The sequence below is a fragment of the Equus caballus genome, chromosome 5 (assembly GCF_041296265.1).
Source record: "Equus caballus isolate H_3958 breed thoroughbred chromosome 5, TB-T2T, whole genome shotgun sequence".
Taxonomy (NCBI): Eukaryota; Metazoa; Chordata; class Mammalia; order Perissodactyla; family Equidae; genus Equus; species Equus caballus.
Genome location: NC_091688.1, coordinates 46,191,249 through 46,216,870, shown reverse-complemented (window position 1 = coordinate 46,216,870; position 25,622 = coordinate 46,191,249). Strand labels below are relative to the sequence as shown.

Below are 25,622 nucleotides of genomic sequence, written 5' to 3'. Positions count from 1 at the left end.
AAAGGTCAAGCGTTCCTATGAAACTATCTGAGCAAGGGCTCCATATCCACAAAATTTAGAACGAGACAGACCACTGCAAGCAAAAAGGCCCAGCCTTACATTTTATTGCGACTAATCTTACCTGAAAGAAAAGAGTAAACACCAATACAGAAGAGAACAGAGAAAGAGTCTTGAATTCAAGTTTGCTGAAATACTGGGCAGTTCTTGCAGTTTATTTGTCTCTTGTAGACAAAGTCTACGGATAAATTGACTTTGAAGAGATAGGCTGATTGTAAATAAAGTTTAAGATTATGTCTAAAAGTTACACGTTGGTGGGCGGTATATACGGGAGTTTTTAATTCACACTTCGTTGTACCTAGCAGTTCCACTTTCTGGAAGGTATCCTCGATAAATAGCTCACCCCATTTCCCCATCAGTCTTGGAAAAAACCTGAACCATAAGCAGTTAGAAAGTGCCAACTCAGTAAATAGGAAAGAAAATGAACCCAACAGCAAGAGAAGTCCTCCTTCCCTGACCGGGAATCGAACCCGGGCCGCGGCGGTGAAAGCGCCGAATCCTAGCCACTAGACCACCAGGGAACTGCGATAGCACTTTCTTTTTCTTTTTCAGTCCTTCTGAGAAGAGCTACACTTGCACTGACCTCAAGAAAAATTCGTGGGTCTACCCTTTCCAGTGTCGCCTGCCCTTTTAAGGAATTGTTCCTGAAGGCCATCTCCTCCCTGCTTTCTCCAAAAGGCGAGCCCGCACAGCACGCATCCAGCCCCGTGCCGGGACACTGATGCGCCCGCGAGGCCCCCAGGTCCGCCAGTCCCAGTCCCACAGCCAGTTTCCTCTTACCGGCGGCTCCTCTGACCTGCCCTGGAGACGCGCCTCTGTGAAGCGCCCACGTGTGGAGAGAAGGTCGGCGGAGCCGGGGAGTGGAAAAAGTTGCCAGGAGAGGGCGGGAGGGAAGGTGCCCAGGGTGAGACTCTGGGATCCCCAACATCATAAAGGACCCTCAGGGATGCGGGGACCGAGACGGCATGGATGGAAAACTCTTTCCAGGAAGGCTGAGGGACCCCAGAACTGCATTCTGGATCTTTCCCTTACAACCTGCTGCACCTGCAGTTTTCCCACCTTAGTTGATGGCAGGCTCAGGCCAAAAGACTTGACGCCGACCTTTCTCTCACACCGCACGTCCAATCTGGCACAAAATCGTGTTTCCTCTCTGGTTAATTGCGGACTTTAGTCCACACAATCTTTTCTCTTTCTTAGTCTCTGATCTTGGCAAACGAATCTCCTGATAAAGGCGTGGAGATCGAGTCAACTCCCAACCCTCGTCCGTTAAGACTTTAGGGTTTGAGACCTTTAATCTCAGGATCCTGGGGTTGGGCCGCCGTAGAGACTTCCTTTGGCTCTGCCCGTCAACATCAGCCTCTTCCGGTCCTGTCCTCCAGGGCCAGTGGCGAAGCCCCCTCAGCGCGGCCCCTCTCGCCGGGTCAGGAGCCCCACACACGCCTCCAGCGGCGCCTGCACAGAAGCGTCGAGAGGCGTTGATTCAGTTTGACCCGAGCTCGCGGGGCGCGCGGGCGCGGGCGGCGCGTTTGTGGGTTCCAGCACCGCTGTGCTCCGGCCCCCGGTTCTCAGCCGCCGGCAGTAACGTCCGCGTTAGATTGAGCGGCGAGCACGCGCAGGCAGGGAGAGAGCGGTAGGAGAAGGTCGGCTTCCCCAAGTCCTGTCCAGTAAGGATCCAAAAACGATCTTGAAGAGACAGAAAGGGAGAGGTAGAAACAGAGCAAAGGGAAAGGAAGAAATCCTGTGAGATTTCCTCATCTGAAAGTACTATGAAGATCAAGTCGGCGTCGTCTGGGACCCGGTCCTCCCGTCGCTGGTGAAGGTGAGTCGAATTCCCTTCTCCACTTGCAGCCAAAGCACACAAACTTAACCTGATTACCAGTCAGTAAGCAACTCCTCTTCCTCCCCGTTGGGCAGCACTTAAACATCTCTCTCTAGGCTTTTTATGGGTTCTAAGGATGCAACCGATTTTCATTTTTACCGCACTTACTTGAACTAAGATTACTTTAAAATCTTTGAGCAAAGGAGACGGTTTCTGATGAGTTTTGAAAGAGGACCTTCAGGTGTGGAGGAAATATGAAAACCACTACACTAGAGAAGGCACCTACTGGTAAGAATGACACACACCCAGGAGCGGCACTTCAACCAGGTAGATTTGACCCTTAGGTTGGGCCCATTTTATTTTAAGTGCACTGTTGGTGGAACTTAAGATGAATCTAGGATGTTCATGATGAATATTTTAATTTTAATAGTTTTTAATTTAAATACACATTCCAAAAGTTGTATAACAAACACATGAAGTCCGCCTGATGCCCATTTTTGCAAAACTCAGAAAGAAAGATGATGTAAAAATGACAAAACCTCATAAAATGGCCTTTAAATATTAGTTGTTTCCACCAAAGGTTTTCTTTCTTGGATAGGAAACATATAACTCCTCCTTTTACAAAATCTGACAATCGCTGCAAGACCCTAAAATCTACCCTACACCTTTCCTCCCATCTCCTCATCATCTTTTCCATACAGTTCTTCTTCAGCCTCCAATTTGCAACCCCACCCTCAACAAACAACCCAGTAAGTTAGGGGCCCTCCACGAGACTCTGTCTCCTTATAAAGAATGGAAAATTGAAAATCAAACATCGTATTCACAGTCATAAGTAATAGAAAAGAAAATTTTTCTATAGCCAAAGACCTGGAACATGAACTTTTTTCCCAAGGAAAATCTAGATTCATTGTCGAGTGTTGCAGACATTTTCTCTCTCAACCAGCTCTGAAGATAACTCGAGATTTAATTTCCCCAAAAGTTGAAATAGAGGATCTTTGGCTAAGAGGTCAACCATGAGATGTGATGACATGTGTCCGACAATGAAATGAGAGGGATTAAATGACAGCGTTTTTTGATTTGTGTCGTGGCTCCTTCGGTATGTACACATTTCAAAATTTACTGAGCTGTGTGAAAAAAGTCGAACCTGGAAGACTTTAAGACTTACTCTTAAGCTGTTTATTACTGTGAACAAGAGACTGGGGGAGTAGCAAAAGGATACATGTGTAGACAAATGGAACTGAGTTGAGACACCTAAAACAGACCCACTTTATATGGTCAAATTATTCTCAAAAAAGGCACTAAAGCAATTAAGGAATTGCTGAAGGAGTAGGGAAAGGAGGATGACTTCAACAAATCATGCTAGAACAACTGGATGTCTACGTAGTAAAAAAAACTGCAATCCCTATCTCATAATATAACAAAAGCTAATTTGAGTTGGATCATAGATGAAACCATACAAACTAAAACTATAAAATTTTAGAATAAAATGCATGAAAATATCTTTATGACGTGGTGGTAAGCAAAGATTTCCTAAATATGATGCAGAAAGAAATAACTAAAAAAGAAAAATGATAAATTAGTTTTAACAATATTAAAAATGTCTTCTCACCAAAAGATATCATTAAGTAAGTGAAAGGGCAAGTCACAGACTGGGAGAAAATATTCACAAAACGTATCTGACAAAGATCCTGTCTCCAGAATGTATAATGAACTCCTGCAATTCAATATTAAAAACTGAAACACCCGTTTTTTAAAAATGGGCAAAAGCTGAAACAGACACTTCAGAGAGGAAGATATACTAATGGCCAGTAAGTACATAAAAGAGTGCTCAATATCACTTGTTGTCAGGGAAATAGATATTAAAATTGCGTTGGTTACATTAAAACCACTCCACCCAATAGCATGACTAAAATTATAAAGTCTGAAAACACCAAATCTTAGTAAAGATGTGGAACAACCAGAATTCTCTTGCATTTTTGGTGGGAATGTAAAATGTTGTAACCACTTTGGTTCAATAGTTTCTTATACATTTAAACATAAATTTACATAAACATCCCTTTGTCCTCAGATATTCTTCACCTAGATATTCTTCCAAGAGAACTGAAAACATAAGTCCATATAAAAAAATTGTAACAAGAATGTTCATAGCATTTTTATTCACAATAGCCCAAACTAGAAACAACCCAAAATATCCATTATCAGGACACTAGGAAACAAATTGTGGTATATCCATGCAATGGAATACTACTCAGTGATGAAAAGGAATGAACTTTTGATATACTTAACAATATGAATAAAACTCAGGACATCATGCAGAACAACAGCGTGCATACTGCATGATTCCATTTACAAGAATTTCTAGAAGAGGCAAAACTAGTTTAAGGTGCAAAATATCAGCACAGTGATTTTCAAAAATAAATAGGATGATGACAATGAAGGTGATGGTTCAACTGATTATAACATTATTGATCAAGTAGCCACTAAATTCAGGCACAGCTAACAACAACAGAATGAAGTAGACTACTCTTATTAGCCCCATTTTACAGAAGAAAGAATTGAGGCACATAAGGTTTAAGTTACTTGTCCAAGGCCACACGAGGGCTGAACCAGATTTATAAACCAGATCCTGTGCATTTGAGCACAGACTGACCAGGTCTTTCTTCTTCTCAGTTATAGGTGTTTCTGGTTTTCTCAGCTGTAGGGGTGAGAAGAGGAGAGAAGGCAAAACAAAAAGGAATGAGAGATGGAAGCACAAGGATCTGTAGTCATCAAAAAGCAGGGCAGGAAACTATTGTGAATGTTTTTACGTCAAAGTTTATAAAAATTTCTGGAAGGCTGTGTTGGTGGTCTGCAAGCCATGGATTCTATAGGGGTTAAATATTGTGCTGAGGTCAGGAGCTGAATCATAGATTTAAAAGCTGAAAATGGAAACATTAAAGCTTCTAGAAGAAAATGTAGGAAAATATATCCACAATCTTGAGGTTGGAGAGACGTCTTAGAGTAAGATGCCTTAACAATAAAAGAAAAAATAAAGAAATTAGATTTCATCAAAATTAAAAACTTCTGCTCATCAAAAATTACCATAAGAAAGTGAAAAGGCAAGTCACAGACTGGGAGAAGATATTTGCAATATTCTTTTTGTTTGTTTGTTTGTTTTTTTAGACACTGCAAAAAAAAGTATGTATTGTTTAATAATATAAAGAAATCTCCACAAAATATAAAAATCCCACGGTTGCCTAAGTGTTAGTTTTAGTTTTGGGCAATTTAAAATATTTTGGTAAATAAACATAAATTTATGATTTTAAGTATATGTGTACAATTTAGTGGCATTAAGTACACAGTGTTGTGCAACCATCATTATTATCCATTTCCAGAACTTTCTCATCATCCCAAACAGAAGCTCTGTACCCGTTTAAACACTAACCTCCCATTTCCTTCTCCCCCCAGTCTCTGGTAACCTTTATTCTACTTTCTGGCTCTATAGATTTGCCTGTTCTGGATATTTCATATAAATTGAATCATACGGTATGTGGCCTTTTGTCAGGTCTGGCTTATTCACTTAGCGTAAGTTTTTCAAGCTTCATTCATGTTGTAACATGTATCAGAACTTCTTCTCCTCCTTCTTTTTTTTTTTTTTTGATGAGGAAGATTGGCCCTGATCTAACCTCTGTTGCCAGTCTTCCTCTTTTTTTTTTTTATTGAGTTATTGATAGGTTACAATCTTGTGAAATTTCAATTGTACATTAATGTTTGTCAGTCATGTTGTAGGTGCACCACTTCACCCTTTGTGCCCACCCCCCACCCCACCTTTCCCCTGGTATCCACTAAACTGTTCTTGGTCCATAGTTTTAAATTTCTCATGTGAGTGGAGTCATACACAGATTATCTTTCTCTTGCTGGCTTATTTCACTTAACATAATTCTCTCAAGGTCCATCCATGTTATTGCAAATGGAATGATTTTGTTCTGTTTTGCAGCTGAGTAGTATTCCATTGTATATATGTACCACATCTTCTTTATCCATTCGTCTGTTGATGACATTCTTTACAGAATTAGCACAAAGAATCCTAAAATTCATATGGGGCAACAAAAGACCCCAAATTGCTAAAGCAATCCTGAGAAAAAAGAACAAAACGGGAGGCATCACAATCCCTGACTTCAAAACATACTACAAAGCTACAGTAATCAAAACAGCATGGTACTGGTACAAAAACAGGTGCACAGATCAATGGAACAAAATTGAAAGCCCAGAAATAAAACCACACATCTATGGACAGCTTATCTTTGACAAAGGAGCTGAGGGCATACAATGGAGAAAAGAAAGTCTTTTCAACAAATGGTGCTGGGAAAACTGGAAAGCCACATGGAAAAGAATGAAAATTGACCATTCTTTTTCACCATTCACCAAAATAAACTCAAAATGGATTAAAGACCTAAAGGTGAGACCTGAAACCATAAGGCTTCTGGAAGAAAACGTAGGCAGTACACTCTTTGACATCAGTATTGAAAGGATCTTTTCGGACACCATGCCTTCTCAGAGAAGGGAAACAATAGAAAGAATAAACAAATGGGACTTCATCAGATTAAAGAGCTTCTTCAAGGCAAATGAAAACAGGATTGAAACAAAAAAACAACCCACTAACTGGGAAAAAATATTGGCAAGTCATATATCTGACAAAGGCTTAATATCCTTAATATATAAAGAACTCTCGCAACTCAATCACAAAACATCAAACAACCCAATCAAAAAATGGGCTGGAGACATGAACAGACATTTCTCCAAAGAAGATATACTGATGGCCAATAGGCACATGAAAAGATGCTCATCATCGCTGATCATCAGGGAAATGCAAATCAAAACTACACTAAGATATCACCTTACACCCGTTAGAATGACAAAAATATCTAAAACTAATAGCAACAAATGTTGGAGAGGTTGCGGAGAAAAAGGAACCCTCATACACTGCTGGTGGGAATGCAAACTGGTGCAGCCACTATGGAAAACAGTATGGAGATTCCTCAAAAAACTAAAAATAGAACTACCATACGATCCAGCCATCCCACTACTGGGTATTTATCCAAAGAGCCTGAAGTCAGCAATCCCAAAAGTCCTGTGCACCCCAACGTTTATTTGCAATATTCTTATCTGAAAATGACTCAAATATTGAATATACAGAGAACTTTTAGAAATCAACAATAAAAGCCAAGCCATATAAAAATGAGCAAAATACTGGAATAGGCTTTCTTTACAAAAGAAAATGTCGAAATGGGCAAAAGACATAAGAAAAGATGCACAATATCATTACTTATTAGGGAAACACAAATTAAAACCACGATGAGCTACTTTTATCCACCACAAGAATAAATGAAATTTTAAAGACAGAGAACACCAAATACTGGCAAGTATGTGGAGCAACTATATCTTGTTGACATTGAAAATGTAAAATCGAGCAGCCATTCTGGAAAACTGTTTGGCAGTTTCTAATAAAGTTAAGTTTACATCTACTCCATGACCCAGCAATTCCACTACAAAGTGTACACTCAAGAAAAATGAATGCACATGTCTACAAAAAGAATTGTACAAGTATATTCATAGCAGCTTTGTTCACAATTGCCAAAACTAGAAATAACCCAGTTATTCTTCAGTGGCATTATGGTCACACACAGGAATAACACTCATCAATAACACCAAAATAATACACTTAACAACATAGATGCATCTCAAAAACATTATGTTGTATGAAAAAAAAGCCAGACACACAAAAAATGACGTTCATTTACGTGAATTTCCAGAAAGTCAATACTGATCTATGGAGATAGAAATCAGAATGGTTTATATCTATTTAATTACATGTTTTTGTTGAACCATTTTAAGGTAAGTTACAGACATCATGATCATTGAACCTAAATACTTCAGCATACAAATGACTTCATCTCTTTGAGTATCATTTATGGACTCCAGTATTCCTTAATTCAGTCTTTCAATCTACTAGACTGGGGTCAGCAAACTTTTCTGTAAGATGCCAGAAAGTAAATATTTTAGGCTTTGCAGGCCAAATGTTATAGCTGTTCAACTCTGTACATGAATACATACATGAATAAGCATGGCTGTGTTCCAATAAAACATTATTTACAAAAACAGACTGTGGGCTGGGTTTGGCCAGGAGGCCGTTGTTTACTGACCCCTGCATGAAAATCACTGTTCTTTTTCATGCTCAAATTATCACCGCTCATGTCAGTGGGAATTCCTTCAAGCCAGCTATGTGTTTTCAAAAAGATCCTAATAGTTGGTTAATGAATCATTGCTTTCTGGTCCCAGCTTTCTCATGCTCACCTTGTAATTCCCCTGCACCATTCCTGTAAGTAGTCACTTCCTTAAGAAGTCTTGGTTCATTTTGTGTGGAATGGTATTAGAGGCCAAAACCCAGACACTGTGGAGACTCATTGAGCTTTTGGTGATACTGCTTCTAAACCAACTCAGTTTACAGTGGTAAAACAGATTTTAACTGAGTTTATTTATTTTACATAGATGAAGTGTCCATTTAAAACCAAGAGTGATTATGCTTGTTTTTGGCCTTGTAATTTTTTCTTTTCTCTTGGGCTCAAAATCTTGATTCTCAGTTAGCACAGTTACTTGTCTACTTGTTGCTAAATGTAAATAAAATCCTTTCAAAACAACAGTAACAACAAAAAAGAAATCCACATGGTTTGCTTAAGCGAAGGGAAGGTAGGCGGGAATTGACTGGAAAGGGCTCTACTGATGTTTCTGGGCTGATGGAAATTTTCTATAACGATCTAGGTGACCATTATATTTGTCAAAATTCATTGGGCTGTGTGCTTAAGGTTTGTGCATTTTACTCTGTGAATTATACTTCAAGAATGTACTATTAGCATGAAAATTGGGTGGGGGAGGCGGAGGATGGCATTGAGTTTGTTTTATTATATTTATTAGATTTTATATTATTTAGATTTTATTGTAAAATATCATGTTGAATGCAAACTCATAAAAAGCTCGTTGTCATAGCGTCTAAAAAGGCCCCACTGACATTTAAAATATCAACCAGAAAAATGTTTACCACCACACCGGTTACATTAGTGGAAGCTACAGGCATGGTGCTTAACCTTTTGGGATAGTTCTGCGCATGCTTAGATATAGGGCCCGGCAGAGCTTTCTAAAAACCAGCATCCAGATTAGTGCACTTTCGGTTTTCCTTCCCTCTTCCTGACCACAGGGTGCTGGAGAGCCTAGGTGAGCGCTGCTGCCAGGCCACATATAAGGGGTGCAACCGGTAGGGGGATTAAAAGAGATACTAAAACATGCACCAAATCTCGTCGAGTAAGATGCCAGACGCTGACTCAGATTTCAACCAAGGTTGCTGGGGCCACAACACAAGAGTACTAACCACTATAGGATCACAGCGTGCCATAGATCTTCCGGCAGCTCCTATGTGCCCTTTAATATTTTTGATGTGAAACCAGCCACAGTATTTTCCTGCTTTGTTCTTGAACTACGGGTTCTTGCGTTTTTCTCTCTTTCAGGTCATGTTCCATTTCTCCCTTCCCATTCTGATACACGTTAAAAACAATTCTCACCTCTCAGGATCCGGCTTGTGCCTCTGCACAAGCTTCGTGGGAGGTCTCGTCCTCGCCCACGCCTCCCCTGCTTCTTTCCCTCCTCTTCAAGGTTCCCTTTTGACCCCGACCGTATCCCTCTCGCTCCCTGACTCTGTGGACCCCACTGAAGACGGAAGGCATTTCAGTTGAGTGCGTGGTGCTCCAGCGGCGCTGTAGCTCCTCCGTTGCCCAGCCGGTGAGACGTTTCAGGCTTTGAAAACAATTGACCAAAATAAAGCCTTTTGAAAAAGAACTTACCCTTTTGAAAACCTTTTCTTCTATTTCCGCTTTCAGAGTTCTTCAAAGGACTAAAAGCTTAAAGGTGACAATAAAGAAACGAAGACCAACCGAATGAGAAAAGCAGCGCCGATTTTAGCAGAGACAAAGGCAGACGGAGGAGTGGGAAAGCCTTATAGTGGAAAAAAGGGAAGGCTTCAGGAGTGCCCTGATTGGAGGCTGTTGATGGGGAAGCTGGAGGTGGGCTAATCAGAAGCCCAGCATCCTGTATGACTGGTTGGGGGTGCATATTTGGCTTTCTCTGGTTGGTCCTAAGTTGCAATGGGGACAAAAATTAGGGAAGCTGTCAGTTATTAATCAAGTCCTGCCATTTTGAGCAAATTGTTCCAAAAGTTATTGTTTAGCTTCCTGGATTGTTACTAGAGATAACGGCCTGACTTCCTAAAAATGTGACTTATAGCGGGCTGGCTTCTTGGGTAGTTAACTATGGACAAAGTGTTGGTTACCTGAGCAGGTGGGTGCTGGTTGCGAATCAGAGTGCTGTTTTTCTATACGGTCTAGCCATTGTCTGTTTGTATGTTCAGACTCTCAAATGCATTAATTCAACAACTTCTAATTCAGTGCTCTGGGCGTTCAGCTTCCCTTGCGCCCCTTCGGCTCAGGCTAGAGAGGTCGCAGACCGTCTCTGGCCGCGCTGGCTTCTGAAGCTGGTGAGAGGCAAGGCGGGGCGAGGCCATTTTGGTGCCCTAGTTTCAGAATCACCCAACGCACCGGTTTCAAATGTGACGAGCAACTTGATTTGTCGCTCTAATCTCTCTTGTTTTCTGAGTCTTTGGAGCCTGCCCAATCATTTAACAGAAGGCTGCTGGTATCCACTCTAGTTTAGCGAAAGATCAGTCAATATTACGATAGAAAGTAAATCTCTGTGTGGTGTCTCTGTGGCGCAATCGGTTAGCGCGTTCGGCTGTTAACCGAAAGGTTGGTGGTTCGAGCCCACCCAGGGACGGGGGTGAATGTTTTACATGCAATGGCCCCTCCATTTGTCGTGCTCCCACGTCCTTCCAGAAGAAATACTGGGGGACTGGTAAGTTCTTAGCGACAAAAGAACAAGAGAGAACAAATGTAGTCTGTGTTCAAGAGCACGGGATCTAGGAATCGTGTTTCTCTTCTTTGGGTTAATAGTAAACTGTGTGTACCTCAATTTTTTTTCGTCTGTATAAGAGTACCTACCTGCAGGATATGCCTGGAGTTAGTAATTGCTCAATCAAAGTTATCGATAGAATCATAATAATCCTTATCCTCTGCATTATTTTTGATGAAGGCATTTCTTCCTTTGTTTGTACCACTGTTGAACCCTTTACATGTTTTTTTTTTTTAGAGTAAGTTGGTTCTATGATTTTATTTACAAATAATGCTGAAGTCATCATCCTTGTACATATATCTTTTGCCACTTGTACAAGTATTTCTATAGGATAATTGTAATTGCTCTATCATAGTGGTTACAGTATATGTTTTGTTTTTTATAAAAACATATACTGTATGTTTAATAAAACATATGTTTTTTAATTTAAGTGATGACCCTGTAAATTTGCCTTCCGTGGAAGTGGTACCAATTTATAGTTCAATTTATTTTTCTAACTCAGAGAATCCTTTTCCTTATACTCTTGCTAGCACAACAAACTTTCTATACATCTATCTATGATATTCCAATAAGGAGAGTATTGTCGCCTTGACTTAACTAAGAGGTGGGAGGTACAACAGATGACAAGGTGGGCATTAAGCAGTAGGATATCTCTGCATTTGCTCCTCAGCTAAACTTCCAAGATATTTTGTATTACTGTAATTGATTTCTGTGGTGCACTAGTCAACTAGGTCCAGAGAAGACTGACCAGAGTGGCCTCTTTAATAGCTCTGTGCCGAGCAACTTACCCAGAGGAAGAAGAAACTCACTAGTCCCAGACATTTGTTCCTCCTCCCCTTTCTCTATAAATGGCAAGGGTGAATTAGTATGTTGTCTATATTAATCAGGGTTCTCCAGAGAAACAGAACCAATATAGAACTAATACAGACAACATGCTAATTCACCCTTGGCAATTATAGATAGATAGATAGATGATAGATAGATAGATATAGTGAGAGAGACAGAGATTTATTTTAAGGAACTGGCTCACATGGTTGTGGAGGCTTTGCCATCGCAGGGTAGGATGGCAGGCTGGAGACCCACAGAAGAGGTACAGTTTCAGTCCAAGGTTGGTCTGCTGACAAAATTTCCTCTTCTTTAGGAAGGTCAGTCTTTTTTTATTAAGGCCTTCAATGGATTGGATGAAGCCCATATACCTTAGGGAGGGCAAGCTGCTTTACTCAGTCTACTGATTTACATGTTAATTTCATCTAAAAATACATTCATGGAAACATCTAGAAGAATATTTGACCAAATGTCTGCATACTGTGGCCTAACCAAGTTGACATATAAAATTAACCATCACACTGACTCTATATTATTCTTTGGCAGTGTTTTAGGGCTATTTCCACATAAAATTCGCATACCTGAGACGCATCATTATAGCCAGTAGAATCCTGCATCTGACAGGCACCTTGTGCAGACCTGGACTCTTAGAGCTATTGGCTCACATCCCCTTAGTTCTTCTGTTGAATCTCAGGAGCAGAAATTGAGCTCTTTGGCTTTTACACACTAAGTGTAATTCTTGGATAAGTCTTCTCTCTCATTTGTGCATTGTCAATTACCTTCTCCCATCAGTGGTATCGATGTGGAATTCTGGTTTTGATTTTATGAAATGAACATCTGGAGATGATCTCTGTTGGGTGGTGGTTCACTGGGATCCATTCTCTGTTAGGTGGTAGATGACAGCTAATCTAGTCTGTGAGTCTTTTTTGATTGGTTATTTGTCCTGAGGTTTTTGATATTTCCTAATATTTGAGTCTGCAGTATTGAGAAGTTGTTGACATCTTATCTAATACTAGATAAAATTCTGTGGGCCCATTGTGTCAATATCTGTAAAAGTGGACTGTCAGTAATATGAATAATCTCACTATACAATGATTCTTCCCTTAAGAACACTTGACCTTAATAAATCGCTCTACATAAAGGAGATATTAGAACAGAAAGAAAACTGGATTTCTGTTATTCAGTAATCTGCTTTCTTAGTATACTGAAGTTTCCAAATGATAGAATAACTTCACAACTGTTTAAATCAGGCTAAAGAAAGGAGAGAAAAGATATTAGAATAAGGCAATTAAGTCAATAAAATAAGGGCTTCTGACAATTATATAAACCAAGATTTAATAATTTCCAGAACTGTAAGCCAGTTCATCCTTTTATTAAAAAAGACAAAAATCCTTTTAAAATGAATTTTTTTTAATGGATAAAATTCAGTGACTGTAGTGCAAGGAATGTGTCCTGAGAAAGTCCTGCTGAGCTGAAAGGGTATCACAGAATTACTCAGATTTTCAGCAATGAGTCTTCTGCAAACACCTAATGGTGCTTAATTATTTCCTCACTGATAAGCATTTTAATAAATACCGTTGCTTCTCTTCCATTTTAAATGATGTTACTTTCCACAATTAGTTCTTTTAGAATGCCCAGTAACGTTAGGAGATTTGTCCATTGTATAAATATAAACTGTTTTCTAAGGAAACAAATTATACCAATCTGGAGGATATAGACAAATTAGATCTCTAAAAATTCAAAGGAGGTACTGCCCAGATTGGTTCACGCATACTAATAATCACTTATATGAATTGAAAATAAGGGAAATTAAGTATTCCTGGGAAGAAAAGAGAAATTTTACTATTTATGCTTATAATGTTCAGAGAGTATTTGGCTTTTTTCAGTTTTAATAAATAATTATTCTGTGCCTTTTCTACGTGTATCTCTGAAATAATTCTTTTTGAGTAGTCAAATGACTTTCCCATGCTCACCAAATCAAAATGCTACCTGCACCATGGTCATCTGGCCATTCTAACTACTAAAATAAAAAAAAAAAAAGCAGCAACTCATATGTTATTAAGAACCTAACATGCTAATTTCACCAGTTTGTAATGATTCTGAATTTCACTGGTTTGTCATGTGTGAGAATTTCTACTCTGATTCATTGTTCTTAAACCAGAACATGTGATCCATACCTTATCACTGGCTTTGGTTCAAATAAATAAAACAGCTCAAGCTTTACATACTCCACAGATTAGCACTAATGTGTTACCTAGGATAATCCATGGAAGTGAAATTGCCCTTTGCTATTTACCAACCATCTATAGAAAAGCTATTTTATCTTTTTGAAGTAAAGACTTAAAAAATTGATCAATTAAGAATTTCGCCTTGTTAGCCAACATTGATCAAACTGATTTTGAGCTCTATTTTCCTCTTCAGGCCTAGCCTGACTACAATATTGGGTATGAAGCGGATTCCAAATTTATTAGATAGGAAAAACATCAGCTTTCCACCTGTGTAGGGAAAAACCCAGCTCTTCCCTACTGTATGCTTCTTCTCTGTGAATCTCCTTTCTACTCACACAAAACACTTCACTTCTGACACTTGTGGTCACCAAATGTGTGGAGGGTTTTCCTCAGACCAAGCAATTCCTTGTGACACCAGTTGGGTGTCCAAGAATTCAACTCAATTCTGACACTACCCGGAAGTAACATCAGAATCCATAGGTTAAGGATTTCCTACAAGACTCCCCCCATCCCACCCCTGTCCCCACCCTTTTCAGATGGCGATTGCAAGCCCAGGTTGTTACCTGTACGTCTGATCAACTGGCTACAAATCAGAGGTTCCCACGACACCCTCCTTGGATTCCGTTAATTTGCTAGAAGACTCACAGGGCTTGGGAAAACCCATTTACTCATTAGATTACTGATTTATTACAGAAGATATTAAATGATACAAATCAACAGCCAGATGAAGAGATACATAGGGCAAGGTCCTGAACAAAGGAGGTTTTGTTTTCATGGAGCTTAGAGGCTCAGCACCGTGGCACATGGAAGTGTTCTGGTTCTCCAGCGTGGAAGCTCTCTGAAGCCCACTCTTTCGGGTTTTTCTAGAGGCTTCATCACATAGGCACAGTTAATTGAATCATTGGCTATTGCTGATTGAACTCCATCCCCGGTCCTTCTCTCTTCCCCAGAGGTTAGGGGTAGGACTGAAAGTTCCAACCCTCTAATCACACAGTTAGCTCTACTAGCAATCAGCCCCCCTCCTTAAGAGCTTTCCAAAAGTAACAAAAGGTGCCTTTATTACACTCAACACTTAGGAAATTCCAAGGGTTTTAGGAGGCTCTGTGCCAGAAATGGGAATGAAGATTAAATATATATTTCTTATTATCAATCACAATGTCACACTTACGATATTTGTGATTATACTCATACTTTTTTTTTTTTTTGCCTTCTTCCTCTAATATTCATGTGATTAAATGTTGGTACAGAACCATTATCCTGTGGCAACATCCAGTCAATAACCGTGTATCAAAAAGAGACCGATGCTTTCATGGTCAAATTGACTCCATTAGAAACAGAATTTTGACCAAATGCTGGCAGGTTAAAAATTCTGGAGAGGAAAATGTTGCAAACCTGGTTTAACTAACATGGAGGTTCTAGTAGATGGACCCTTACAGAGATAATTTGTCATGTACAGTTTTTAGCTAAACTTTCAATGCTATCCAGAAAACCCCCAAATCACTAACAGTAAACTTGCTCCCAGAGCAGACTGCTCTGACTGGCCTTTAGAGATTCCAGAAAATCAGCTTATGAAAAAAAAGAACGAAGGAGAGAGAGAGAGAGCCCTCCATCATTACCTATTTGTGTTTTCTCCCCTTTCACCTATTTTGTTTTAATGTAACTTTTGGAGGAGGGCTTTGTTTGAAGATCGACGGTTCTCCCTCATGTGTGAGAGTGAATTATGTACTGATAATTGTCTCTGAATTATTTTAATGCTATCTATTATTATGTATACACACATAACATACAAATATGTCCACACACATTTATAATGCTCATGATTAACTTTTTAAATGAAAGTGTGAGTTTACATTCACATACTCTGGGTCCTCTAAAGACTAGCAGGAGAGCGGCAGTATGAAGTGAGCAGAGTGCAGAAAAATGTCAGCAAACTGAAGAATTAAAGAGCAAAGAGAAGTCTGCTATGAGCCAAAAAGCTAAAACCCAGGCTGTAAAAGAGAAATGTATCTCCCAAGATTCAGAAAAGCCTGTTGCTGGACTGAAATACATTTTTTTAAATGTCCGGATTCTCTTCAGTTCTCAGATCCCAAACCTTGCTGAAAAAATCAAGTTCTGATCCTATTCCTAAACATTTGAAGCCAGTGGAAAACTGAATCTAATTAATTAGACAAAACCAATCCAGCTCAAGACATTAGATTAACTCAGCCTTCCACATTAGAGGCCTGATAGGAAAATGGGTGTGTCCATACCTGAGAGTAAATATACTTCTGTCTCTACTGTTCTGTCTTACACAGTATCTGGTATATATTAAAAAGTTACAAGAGGCACAATGAAGCAAAAAAAGTGATATAATCAGGAGAAAAAAAATCAATAAAGATAGCCTGCAGGTGACCTAGATGCTGGACTATGAGATAAGGACTTGAAAATAAATATAAGAAATGTGTTAAATGACCTAGTAAACAAGAAAATAGACAATACATGGGATAAGGTGGAGCATTTCAACAGAGAAATGAAAAACCATAAAAAATAACAAAATGGAAATATAAATAAAACAAATAATATCAGAAATCAAAACGATATTTAATGACATTAACAAAAGACTATGCACTACAAAATATAGAATCGTCAACTTGAAGATGAGCTAATAGCAATTATCCAACAGAATCACAACAATAAAGGGAATAAAGAGAAAACAGAATAGAGTATCTAAAATCTATGGAGCAATATAAAACGATCTGATAAGTGTGTAATTGGAATTCCAGAAGGAGAAAAAAGTAGAATAAGACAGAAGAAATATTTAAACAGATAACAGCCAAAAAATTTTGAAAATAGATGAAAAATATCAATCAATAGATCCAAAAAACTCAGGGAATCCCAAGCAGGATAAAAATAAAGAAAATTATACTTACACATATCATAATGAAACTGCTAAAAATCAGTGATAAAGAGAAAAATCTTAAAAGCAGCCAAAGAAAAGATGCATTACATACAGAGGACAAAGATAAGAATGATGGCTGAATTCTTATCAGAAATGAATGAACCTAGATGAATGTCCTTCATAAATAGCTGAAAGAGAGAAAACTATTAATTTAGAATTCTGTATCTGGCATTAATAAGTTCCGAAAGTAAAGATGAAATAAAGATATTTTCAGGCAGAAAAACTTATTTCCAGCAGATCTGTACTACTTGAAATGCTTAAAGAAGTTCTTTAGGTTGAAAGAAATGACACCACATGTAAGCCTGGATTTAACGAATGAAATGAAGAGCACTGGTAAGTATAAATATGTTGGTAAATACAAGTAACTTTCCTATTATGCATGAATGTAAGAAAAGAACTATTTAAAGTAAAAATATGAATATAACCTGTATAATATTATGCTGTATCATATAATAACAATGTTTTGGGAGCATAACATATATAAAAATAAAATATGTGACAATAAGAGCAACAAGTGATGAAAGGGCTAAAAAGATTTATACTGTTTTAAGCTTCTTACATTATAATTAAGTACTAAAACATTTTTGAAACCAGACTGTGATAAATTAAGATGCATATTTTAATCTCTAGAAAAACTATTAAAAAGCCAATAGAAGAGATAAAGTAGGATACAAAAACTACTTGATTCAGCCCATAAAAGGCAGAAAATGAGAATCAGAAAAATGAGGAACAGATGGGAAAATATAAACCAAGTGTAAATGTGGTATGCTTAAACCCAAATCAACAATTACATTAAATGTACATGGACTAAGTAGCACATGTAACAGGCAGAGATATTCAGGCTTGATTGAAAACAGCAACAACAACTCAACTGCGTGCTTTTCATAAGAAACACATTATAAAGCAGAGATTCCCATACTTTCTTGGTTCATGGCACTCTTAGTATAACAGAAATTTTTCACAATGCCCCTAGGCCAAAACAAATACCTAGCAGTTCCAGTTATTAAGTAGTTACTTTTAAACAACTTAATAAGTATTTATGTTCTAACAACTTAAGTAGCCATTTGAAAACATAACACATATAAATTGAAAGAAAAGCAGTATTTTATTTCATTCATAAATAGCCCCAATTACTCACTAATGGGATGAATGTAACTGTTGGGCACTGAACAACTTCTCAAACCTTCTCAAAGTGCCATCCTCAAGTTCCTGTTCCACAGTGATTTTCATGGGATATTTGCTTTTTACCCAGCAACCACCAAAACATATTACATTACATAAATAATATATATATGCTGTGACCCAAGAATTCCAGTTTTAACTAAATACCCTAGAACTATGTTGTCTAACATGATAATCACTAGCCACATATGGCTACTGAGCACTTGAAATGTGACTAGTGCCACATGTTGAAATGATAATATTTTGGATATATCAAACTAAATAAAATATATTACTAAAACTATTTTACTTGTTACTTTCTACTTTTTGATATGGCTACTAGAAAATGTAAAATTACATTTGTGGCTAGCATTATATTTCTATTGGAGAACACTGTCCTAGAGAAATGTGTGCATACGTTTACCAAAAGGTGTGTAAAAATATTCATAATAGCTTTATTCAAAATGACTCTAATCTGGAAAGAACTCAAATGTCCAACAACAGCAGAATAAATATATTGTGATATATTCATATGATGGAATACACACAATAAAGAACTATATGAAAAAAATGGATAAACGTCATAGTATAGTTATGACTGATAAAAGTCAGATTATCCCCCCGCACCAACAGCCCCAGAGTATATACTTTCTGATTCCATTTATGTGAAAGCAAAGAACAAGCAAACTAACATATGGTGATAGAACTTTAAAAAAAAGACTAACTCTGTGGAGTGTTGCCTGGCAAGAGGCATGAGGAAACTTTCTGTAGTCTGGAAATGTACTACACCTTAGTCTGGGTGGTGATTTACATTAGTAAAGTCTTTTAACTGTACCCTTAGTGTACTTTCCATTTGTTATAAGTGAATAAAAGTAATTAAAATGCTACTTGATTAGCTAAGGTTTGCCAAACTAATTAAATTTATTCTCCTGGTTAAGCCTAGGCTAGGATGCAAAGTAGGGTCATCTTAGGAAACTAGAAAAAGAAGAGCCAATTAAACCCTAGGTGAGTAGAAGAAAAGAAATAATAAAAATCAGAGCAGAAATCAATGAAATTGAAAACAGGAAAACAGTAGAGAAAAGCAATAAAACCAAAAGTTGCCTCTTTGAGAAGATAAAATTGATAAACCTCTAAACAGGCTATCTAATAAAAAAAAGAGAGAAGGCACAAATTGCCTGAAAAAGGTCATCACTTCTGATCCCATGAACATTAAAAGGGGACTAAAAGAAGATTATGAAAAACTCTATGCCCACAAAATTGATAACTTAGGTGAAATGGACCAATTCCTTAAAAGACGCACTCTACCAATACTCACCTAAGGAGAAATAGAGAATCTGAATAGACATATAACTATTAAATAATTGAATCAATAATTAATAACCTCCCCAAACACAAAGGAGGTTCAAGTTATTTATTGTGATATTTTCGGTGTCCTCATATTTTTGGCTTTCTACTTATTTGACAACATTGTAACAACTGTCTCTTTTTTTATGGATAAACTTGTGTGAGATAACTCATTCAAAGTCCCTTATTTACCTCTAATATTTAAATATAATTTTCATATTAACCTCTGTATATACATCATAGCCAGTTTGAAAATATAGTCTGAGTTTGACACACTTCCATGGAAAATCTGTTTATTGCTACAGGGAAATAAAGCAGATGATTTTATGGCATAATGGTTATTCTCTAACCATTCTCTTGAACCATAGGAAGACAGGCATATCTTAGTCTTTAAATAAAGCCAGTTCCCAGTCAGTGTATAATTAACAAACCCATTGTAATTCTCTCTGTGTTTAAACCTCTTTGCTTCTGCTTTCTTCTTCTTGTGGCCTCACCCCCTGCTTCTGAGGGATCTTGGAGACCTGTGTGCTTTTGCTTTGCTCCAGCATGCTCTTTTGCTCTCAGGAGGCACTTGGGGAATGAAGAGGAAATGGCATGTAGAGTTGAAGTCCCTGATGTGCCACATCTTCCCTGGGCTCTGCCTTTTGGCTCCTGTTGAAGGTTGAGGCCTCTCCACTACCATTCAAGTTCTATCAATAAACTTCTTCCTTCTGTGTCCTCTAAGGACATTGTTTCTGTTACTTCCTTAGACTGCAGTCTTATCTGTGCAATAGAGAAATTAGCTTTGCAAAATTCAGTAAAACACCCTTCTTGGGAATCAAATCCAGTGTCCTGGAGTTGGGACAAAAATTCTACCACTGGCCTGCAATTGCTGACATGACCATCTTACTCCTATATCACCTAATTTACACAAAGATTGCATAGCTCTTTGTGGTCTCCCACCAACCAGAGCCTGGATTCATTCACTTGCCCTCATGCCTTCAAAAAACGTAGAAACTCCTCAGTGCACAACATTTGGGCCAACACAGTGCTGCAGTGATAGCAAGCAAACTTGGGAGGGAAGGTGTGAAGCCACCACTTGAGCAGAGCTCTGTGACCAGGCAAGACGGCCAAGACCCCATCTGTGAGATCAGGACTGGCTGAGGCTCCCAATCCCTTGGTGGAGGTGTGGGGATCTAATGAGGAGGCAAAGGCAGCAGGAGAGGCGGCCCTCAGGGGCTGAACTGACATTCAACTGTGTCTAAGCATGTGGAGAAAGCCATTCAGAATTGTTATTAAATGTGGGATCTTATTAAATCTGTTTATTGCTACAGGGAAATAAAGCAGATGATTTTATGGCATAATGGTTATTCTCTAACCTGTGCTGTCCTGTACTGTAGCCACTAGCCACATGTGGCTATTTCCATTAGTTAAAATTAAATAAAACTAAAAGTTCAGCATCTCAATCACACTAGCCACATTCCAAACACTCAGTTACCACATGTTTCTAGTGACCACCATACTGGAAAATGCAGATCTAGCTCATTCCTCCAGCTTAGTTAGTTGCACGTAAGATTTTTTATTTCAAAGTTCTGACTTCCCACTCACCATTAAATTAATTTTAGTTTATTTAGTTCATCCCTAGTGCCAGCAGCTCCTGGGTCTGTACTGATTTCTGGGTGGTCCTTGGGTCGTGGCTAAGAGGACAGCCTTAGTATTTTCCTTTGGCTAGTAAAGAAGAACCATTCCATGAGCTGGCTACTGCAGGGCAGTGGTAAACTGGGCATAACCAGGGTTTTCTCACATTGATCACTACAACCCCAGAGTTGCTCTAGGTTACCCTAAAGGCTGCCACTGCCCAGACCTCAAGGAAATGCTTCTGGAAGCTCATGAGCTCGGCTTCATTGCTACCCCCTCTGCCTCCTCAGCAAAGACTGCTGTAGGGTCCTGACCAGAGACTGAAGGAAAGTGTTCTCTCATCTTCCTCTCCAACTGTGAAAGCTCATTACGATGTTGTCAGACACTGTAATTCAACATCTATTTAAAATCTTACAAGACATTAATTTGGGGGCTTTGGCATCCGATAGACTTTGGTTTGACCTTGGCTATTCCACGTACAAGCTCTGGCATGTCAGTTAAGTTTTGAATTTCTTGCATTTCAGCTTTCTCTTCTGTAACAGTGGAGATAATATATACTTTGAATTGCTGCCATAAGAATTAAATTGTCTATTTCACTTTATGCCAACTCTTTATATTATAACTTGTATTTTTAAATATTTTAATATTTTACTGTAATAATATTTCTGTTTCCTTTGTCTTTATTTTTTTAGTTACATCCTGCTTATGATGATTTATTTACTCTGGTATTTTAGTCATGGTAGAAACAATTTTTTCCAAGGAAAAAGTGAATCAATATAAAGAAAACATTAAGTTACCAATGGTAAACATACATGGATATGACCAAATATGAAAGTGCTATGCTGTTTCATGAAGTTTGGAAAACATGATTTTGTCTCATTTTTATGGGCTATCCTCCTTCCCCCTTGTCACTTCAGGAACAATCCCTTTTGCTCTAAGGCAAGAGTGTTCAGCTGTCCCCTCTATACTTTGAACACAAAAGGCACTGTCACCTTTTTCTGTGAGCCCCTCTAGGGAGCTCCCTTGTTCAGACCTTTAGGAGGAATCAAGGCCCGTAAACACCTCTGGTTGGGAGATGTGATTGCATCATTCCTGGAGCCTGGAAGCTGTTTCTGGGGAAGACTAAATGATTTTGTTTGCCCTTTCTCCTCTTCTTCTATATTTCATTAATTACTTCTGAGTGTTTTGTAGGCCTTACTTTTAATCTTCTTTTTCTCTTCAAAATCTTGGAGGTTGAGCAAGAAGGAGGGGATCTTAGTGAGGTCTTGTCAGTTACCACTGAGCATGATGGCCGAGAGCAAGAGCTTTGCAGGCACACTGCCTGGGTCTGAGTGCTGGCTCTCACAGTCACCGGGCTGGGACCCTTGGGAAGTTAGTTCAGCGTGTCAGTGCCTCAGCGTTCTCCTCTGCAACAGTGGGTGTTAATAACCTACACTGTCTCAGGGTTTGTTATGTGGACTAAATAAATTATTACATGGTAAAGCACTGAGGAACCATGCTGGTCACATGGTAAAGCTCTGAGGAAGCTGTTATTATTAAGACTTTTGTTTCCACTTAACTCTACCACTGCTGACTTTCGACATTCCCTAGAATAAATTAAGAAAGTTAAATGATTTGGTTGGCCTCTTCTCCCCGTATTAATGACCAGCATCTGGAAAACTGGTTACTTGAAAGGTATGATAGTGATCTAACTGAAATGCAGACAGCACAGTAGGGAACCAAATCCAGCTTCATCAAACCTTTGGACCTCAGACAGGCGTAATGATTGTTTAGCTTATGGTAGACAATCTTTTGCACAGGATTCTAGTAAAACCTTTTAATATCCAATCAGACTTATCTAAGTACTATAAGAGAAGTCCAAGTATGTACCGGTTGATGAGGATTTTTAGGCTGGTTACATTTGCGTTTGTGAAGGAAGGGGGGATGACCTTGCAGGGACCTGAAATTGGCCACCCCAGGATATATCTCTTTGGCATCAGGATTGTTTGGGGCTGATTGCTTTCGATAAACTGGGACAGGGAAAGAGGCTCTGGGGAATGGAACTTGCCCTTGTTGGGACATATTTACATTTGTAAGGTAAATCTCTACCTGTAAAACGTGCCTCCCTCTCTGTACCAGGAAGAAGAGGAGAGATGACCTTGTCCCTAGAAACTCTTAATGGGGAAGGCAAGAACTTAAGTTGGTTGCTGTCTGGCAATCTCATGTAACTGGTTTAGGGTGGTGGCGTCTAACCTTTCTAACCTTTACTTGATCCGATTTGATTCTTGTCTAAAAGTCATGGGATCACCCAATGACCAGACCCCACCTGCACTGATACCATTTTAACTTTTTTTCATGTTCTTTCCTTTGTCTTGTAAAGAGATGAATCATATACCTATGCCTTAAATTTAGCCCTAACCCACAACTCGGGGCAGCAGCAGGAGCTCTGACTGCCCGTGGGTCCTGTCCCCACGCACCAGCTCTGCCTGCCCATGGGTCCTGTCCCCATGCCAGCGGGGGCAGCAGCAGCAGCCCTGCCTGCCCATGGGCCCTGTCCCCCTGTCAGCGGGGGCAGCAGAAGCAGCAGCAGCAGAAGCTCTGACTGCCCATGGGTCCTGTCCCCATGCTACGCTATTCTCTAAATAAAAGAGCACTACTGCCAGATCTTGAGAGTCCAAAAAATCTTTCTTTCGACTCCTCGGCTCACCGACCCCACATCACCGGTGACCCCTTCTTTTTTTGTTGTTAAGAAATCATAGTAGAAAAATTTAATTTACCTGAAATTTGTAGATTTCTTCTTTCAGTTATTATGGAGTATCTGTAGCAAACTAGCATACACCTCGAAGACAAGTAGATAAAATCTGGTTTAAAGGAATTCTGTTTGAAGTCTTTGGAAAGTTATCAATGCAGCTAGGACACACAGAGCCAGCTCCAGAGAGAAGCTCATTGGAATGAAACTAATTCTCTGCCTTTTCCCCTCAGGGCATTTTCCAATTCTTGGCCAGGGATAAGAGGCTGAGAAGCTGGGGAGAGGGCAGCTGCTGAGAGTTGGAGAAAACAGCAGCACATTAAGTAATCTTGTGGGAGCCTGGGCTGGGAGTGGGAGGGTAGAAGGGTGGAGAGAGGGCAGGAAGACTTGTGGAGCCGTACAGGTATTCAGAGGTGAGGAGCCAAGATCCTGCAGTGCATTGGGAAGTGAGCTGAACACTTGATAAAGGTTTTCCCCTCAAGGCATTTGCAAATTCAGCTACATGCTGGCAAGAGGCTATGAAGGCAAGCAGGGTACAGCTGAAAGAAGAGCAGTTTTCAATGGTACTGATGCGGGGTCGGTGAGCCAAGGAGTCGAAAGAAAGATTTCTTAGACTCTTAAGATCTGGCAGTAGTGCTCTTTTATTTAGAGAATAGTGTAGCATGGGGACAGGACCCATGGGCAGTCAGAGCTTCTGCTGCCCCCGCTTCTGCTGCCCCCGCTTCTGCTGCCCCCGCTGGCATGGGGACAGGACCCATGGGCAGGCAGAGCTGGTGCGTGGGGACAGGACCCACGGGCAGTCAGAGCTCCTGCTGCTGCCCCGAGTTGTGGGTTAGGGCTAAATTTAAGGCATAGGTATATGATTCATCTCTTTACAAGACAAAGGAAAGAACATGAAAAAAAGTTAAAATGGTATCAGTGCAGGTGGGGTCTGGTCATTGGGTGATCCCATGACTTTTAGACAAGAATCAAATCGGATCAAGTAAAGGTTAGAAAGGTTAGACGCCACCACCCTAAACCAGTTACATGAGATTGCCAGACAGCAACCAACTTAAGTTCTTGCCTTCCCCATTAAGAGTTTCTAGGGACAAGGTCATCTCTCCTCTTCTTCCTGGTACAGAGAGGGAGGCACGTTTTACAGGTAGAGATTTACCTTACAAATGTAAATATGTCCCAACAAGGGCAAGTTCCATTCCCCAGAGCCTCTTTCCCTGTCCCAGTTTATCGAAAGCAATCAGCCCCAAACAATCCTGATGCCAAAGAGACATATCCTGGGGTGGCCAATTTCGGGTCCCTACAAGGTCAGCCCCCCTTCCTTCACAAACGCAAATGTCTCTCAGAAGGGCAAGCAAAATTCCAGTCCTCATCCGCAGTTTTAAAAGTAACCAGCCTAAAATCCTCATCAGTACCATGGTGCAAAGGAGAGAGATATGAATTGAAGTTCAGGACCCTCTGAAGAGAAGGTGCTTCTCAGATGGTAGCCCTATAGATCTACAGCCTAGGAATGTGCGCAAACCAGATATAGACGGAGACTTCCCATGAGTGCAAACAAACTGCAAATCAGTTTAGTCATGAATGGATTGAGGTGATTTACCCCTCTAGAATCTCCCCCAAAAGGTGACTGACAAATAAAAATGGCAAGTAATAGGATATATTGGAGTATATGAGGAAGCCGTTTTGTGTAAACCTAATTTGGCCTGACCTTGTCTTTCCAAAAGGGCCTGATCGCCGCCATTGAGCATGCATTGTATATCTGCTTTAGATATTCCCCATGGCAAGAACAAAGGTCCTTGAGATAAAGGTGCAACTTCCCTCCCCCTTCCAACGTTGGCATTCCCTTAGGGATTAAGCATCTTTCCTTAGGCTAGGAACTGATTGCTGCGCTCACCTGTGACCACCCAGCTCGAGACAATA

At 39.6% G+C, this 25,622-nt stretch overlaps 2 protein-coding genes, 1 long non-coding RNA gene and 2 other non-coding genes across 10 annotated transcripts in view; 2 read left to right on the top strand and 3 right to left on the bottom strand.

The window, feature by feature from the left end:
- The window catches only part of LOC111773647 (putative high affinity immunoglobulin gamma Fc receptor IB), a 35,839-nt gene extending 34,318 nt beyond the window's left edge, over positions 1-1,521 (bottom strand). Inside the window, exon 1 of the mRNA XM_070268401.1 lies at positions 838-1,521. Within this exon, the coding sequence (XP_070124502.1) occupies positions 838-988 (151 nt within the window). The 5' untranslated portion in view covers positions 989-1,521. The remainder of the gene's footprint in view (positions 1-837) is intronic.
- Positions 507-578, bottom strand: TRNAE-UUC (transfer RNA glutamic acid (anticodon UUC)). Its single transcript has one exon. It is a non-coding gene; the product is annotated as a tRNA-Glu (tRNA).
- LOC100630206 (myomegalin) overlaps positions 798-25,622 on the top strand; it is a 48,551-nt gene continuing 23,726 nt past the window's right edge. For 3 of the 6 annotated variants that reach the window (XM_005610199.4, XM_070268399.1, XM_005610200.4), the window contains exon 1: positions 798-1,876. The gene's annotated coding sequence lies outside the window, so the exon portion shown is untranslated. The remainder of the gene's footprint in view (positions 1,877-25,622) is intronic. The other 3 variants (XM_023641293.2, XM_023641291.2, XM_070268400.1) reach the window with 3 other exon arrangements.
- On the top strand, positions 10,659-10,732 carry TRNAN-GUU (transfer RNA asparagine (anticodon GUU)). Its single transcript has one exon. It is a non-coding gene; the product is annotated as a tRNA-Asn (tRNA).
- LOC138924305 (uncharacterized) lies at positions 19,640-23,920 on the bottom strand. Its single transcript, XR_011439268.1, has 2 exons — positions 23,737-23,920; positions 19,640-20,125 (listed from the first exon to the last, which is right to left on the bottom strand). It is a non-coding gene; the product is annotated as an uncharacterized lncRNA (long non-coding RNA).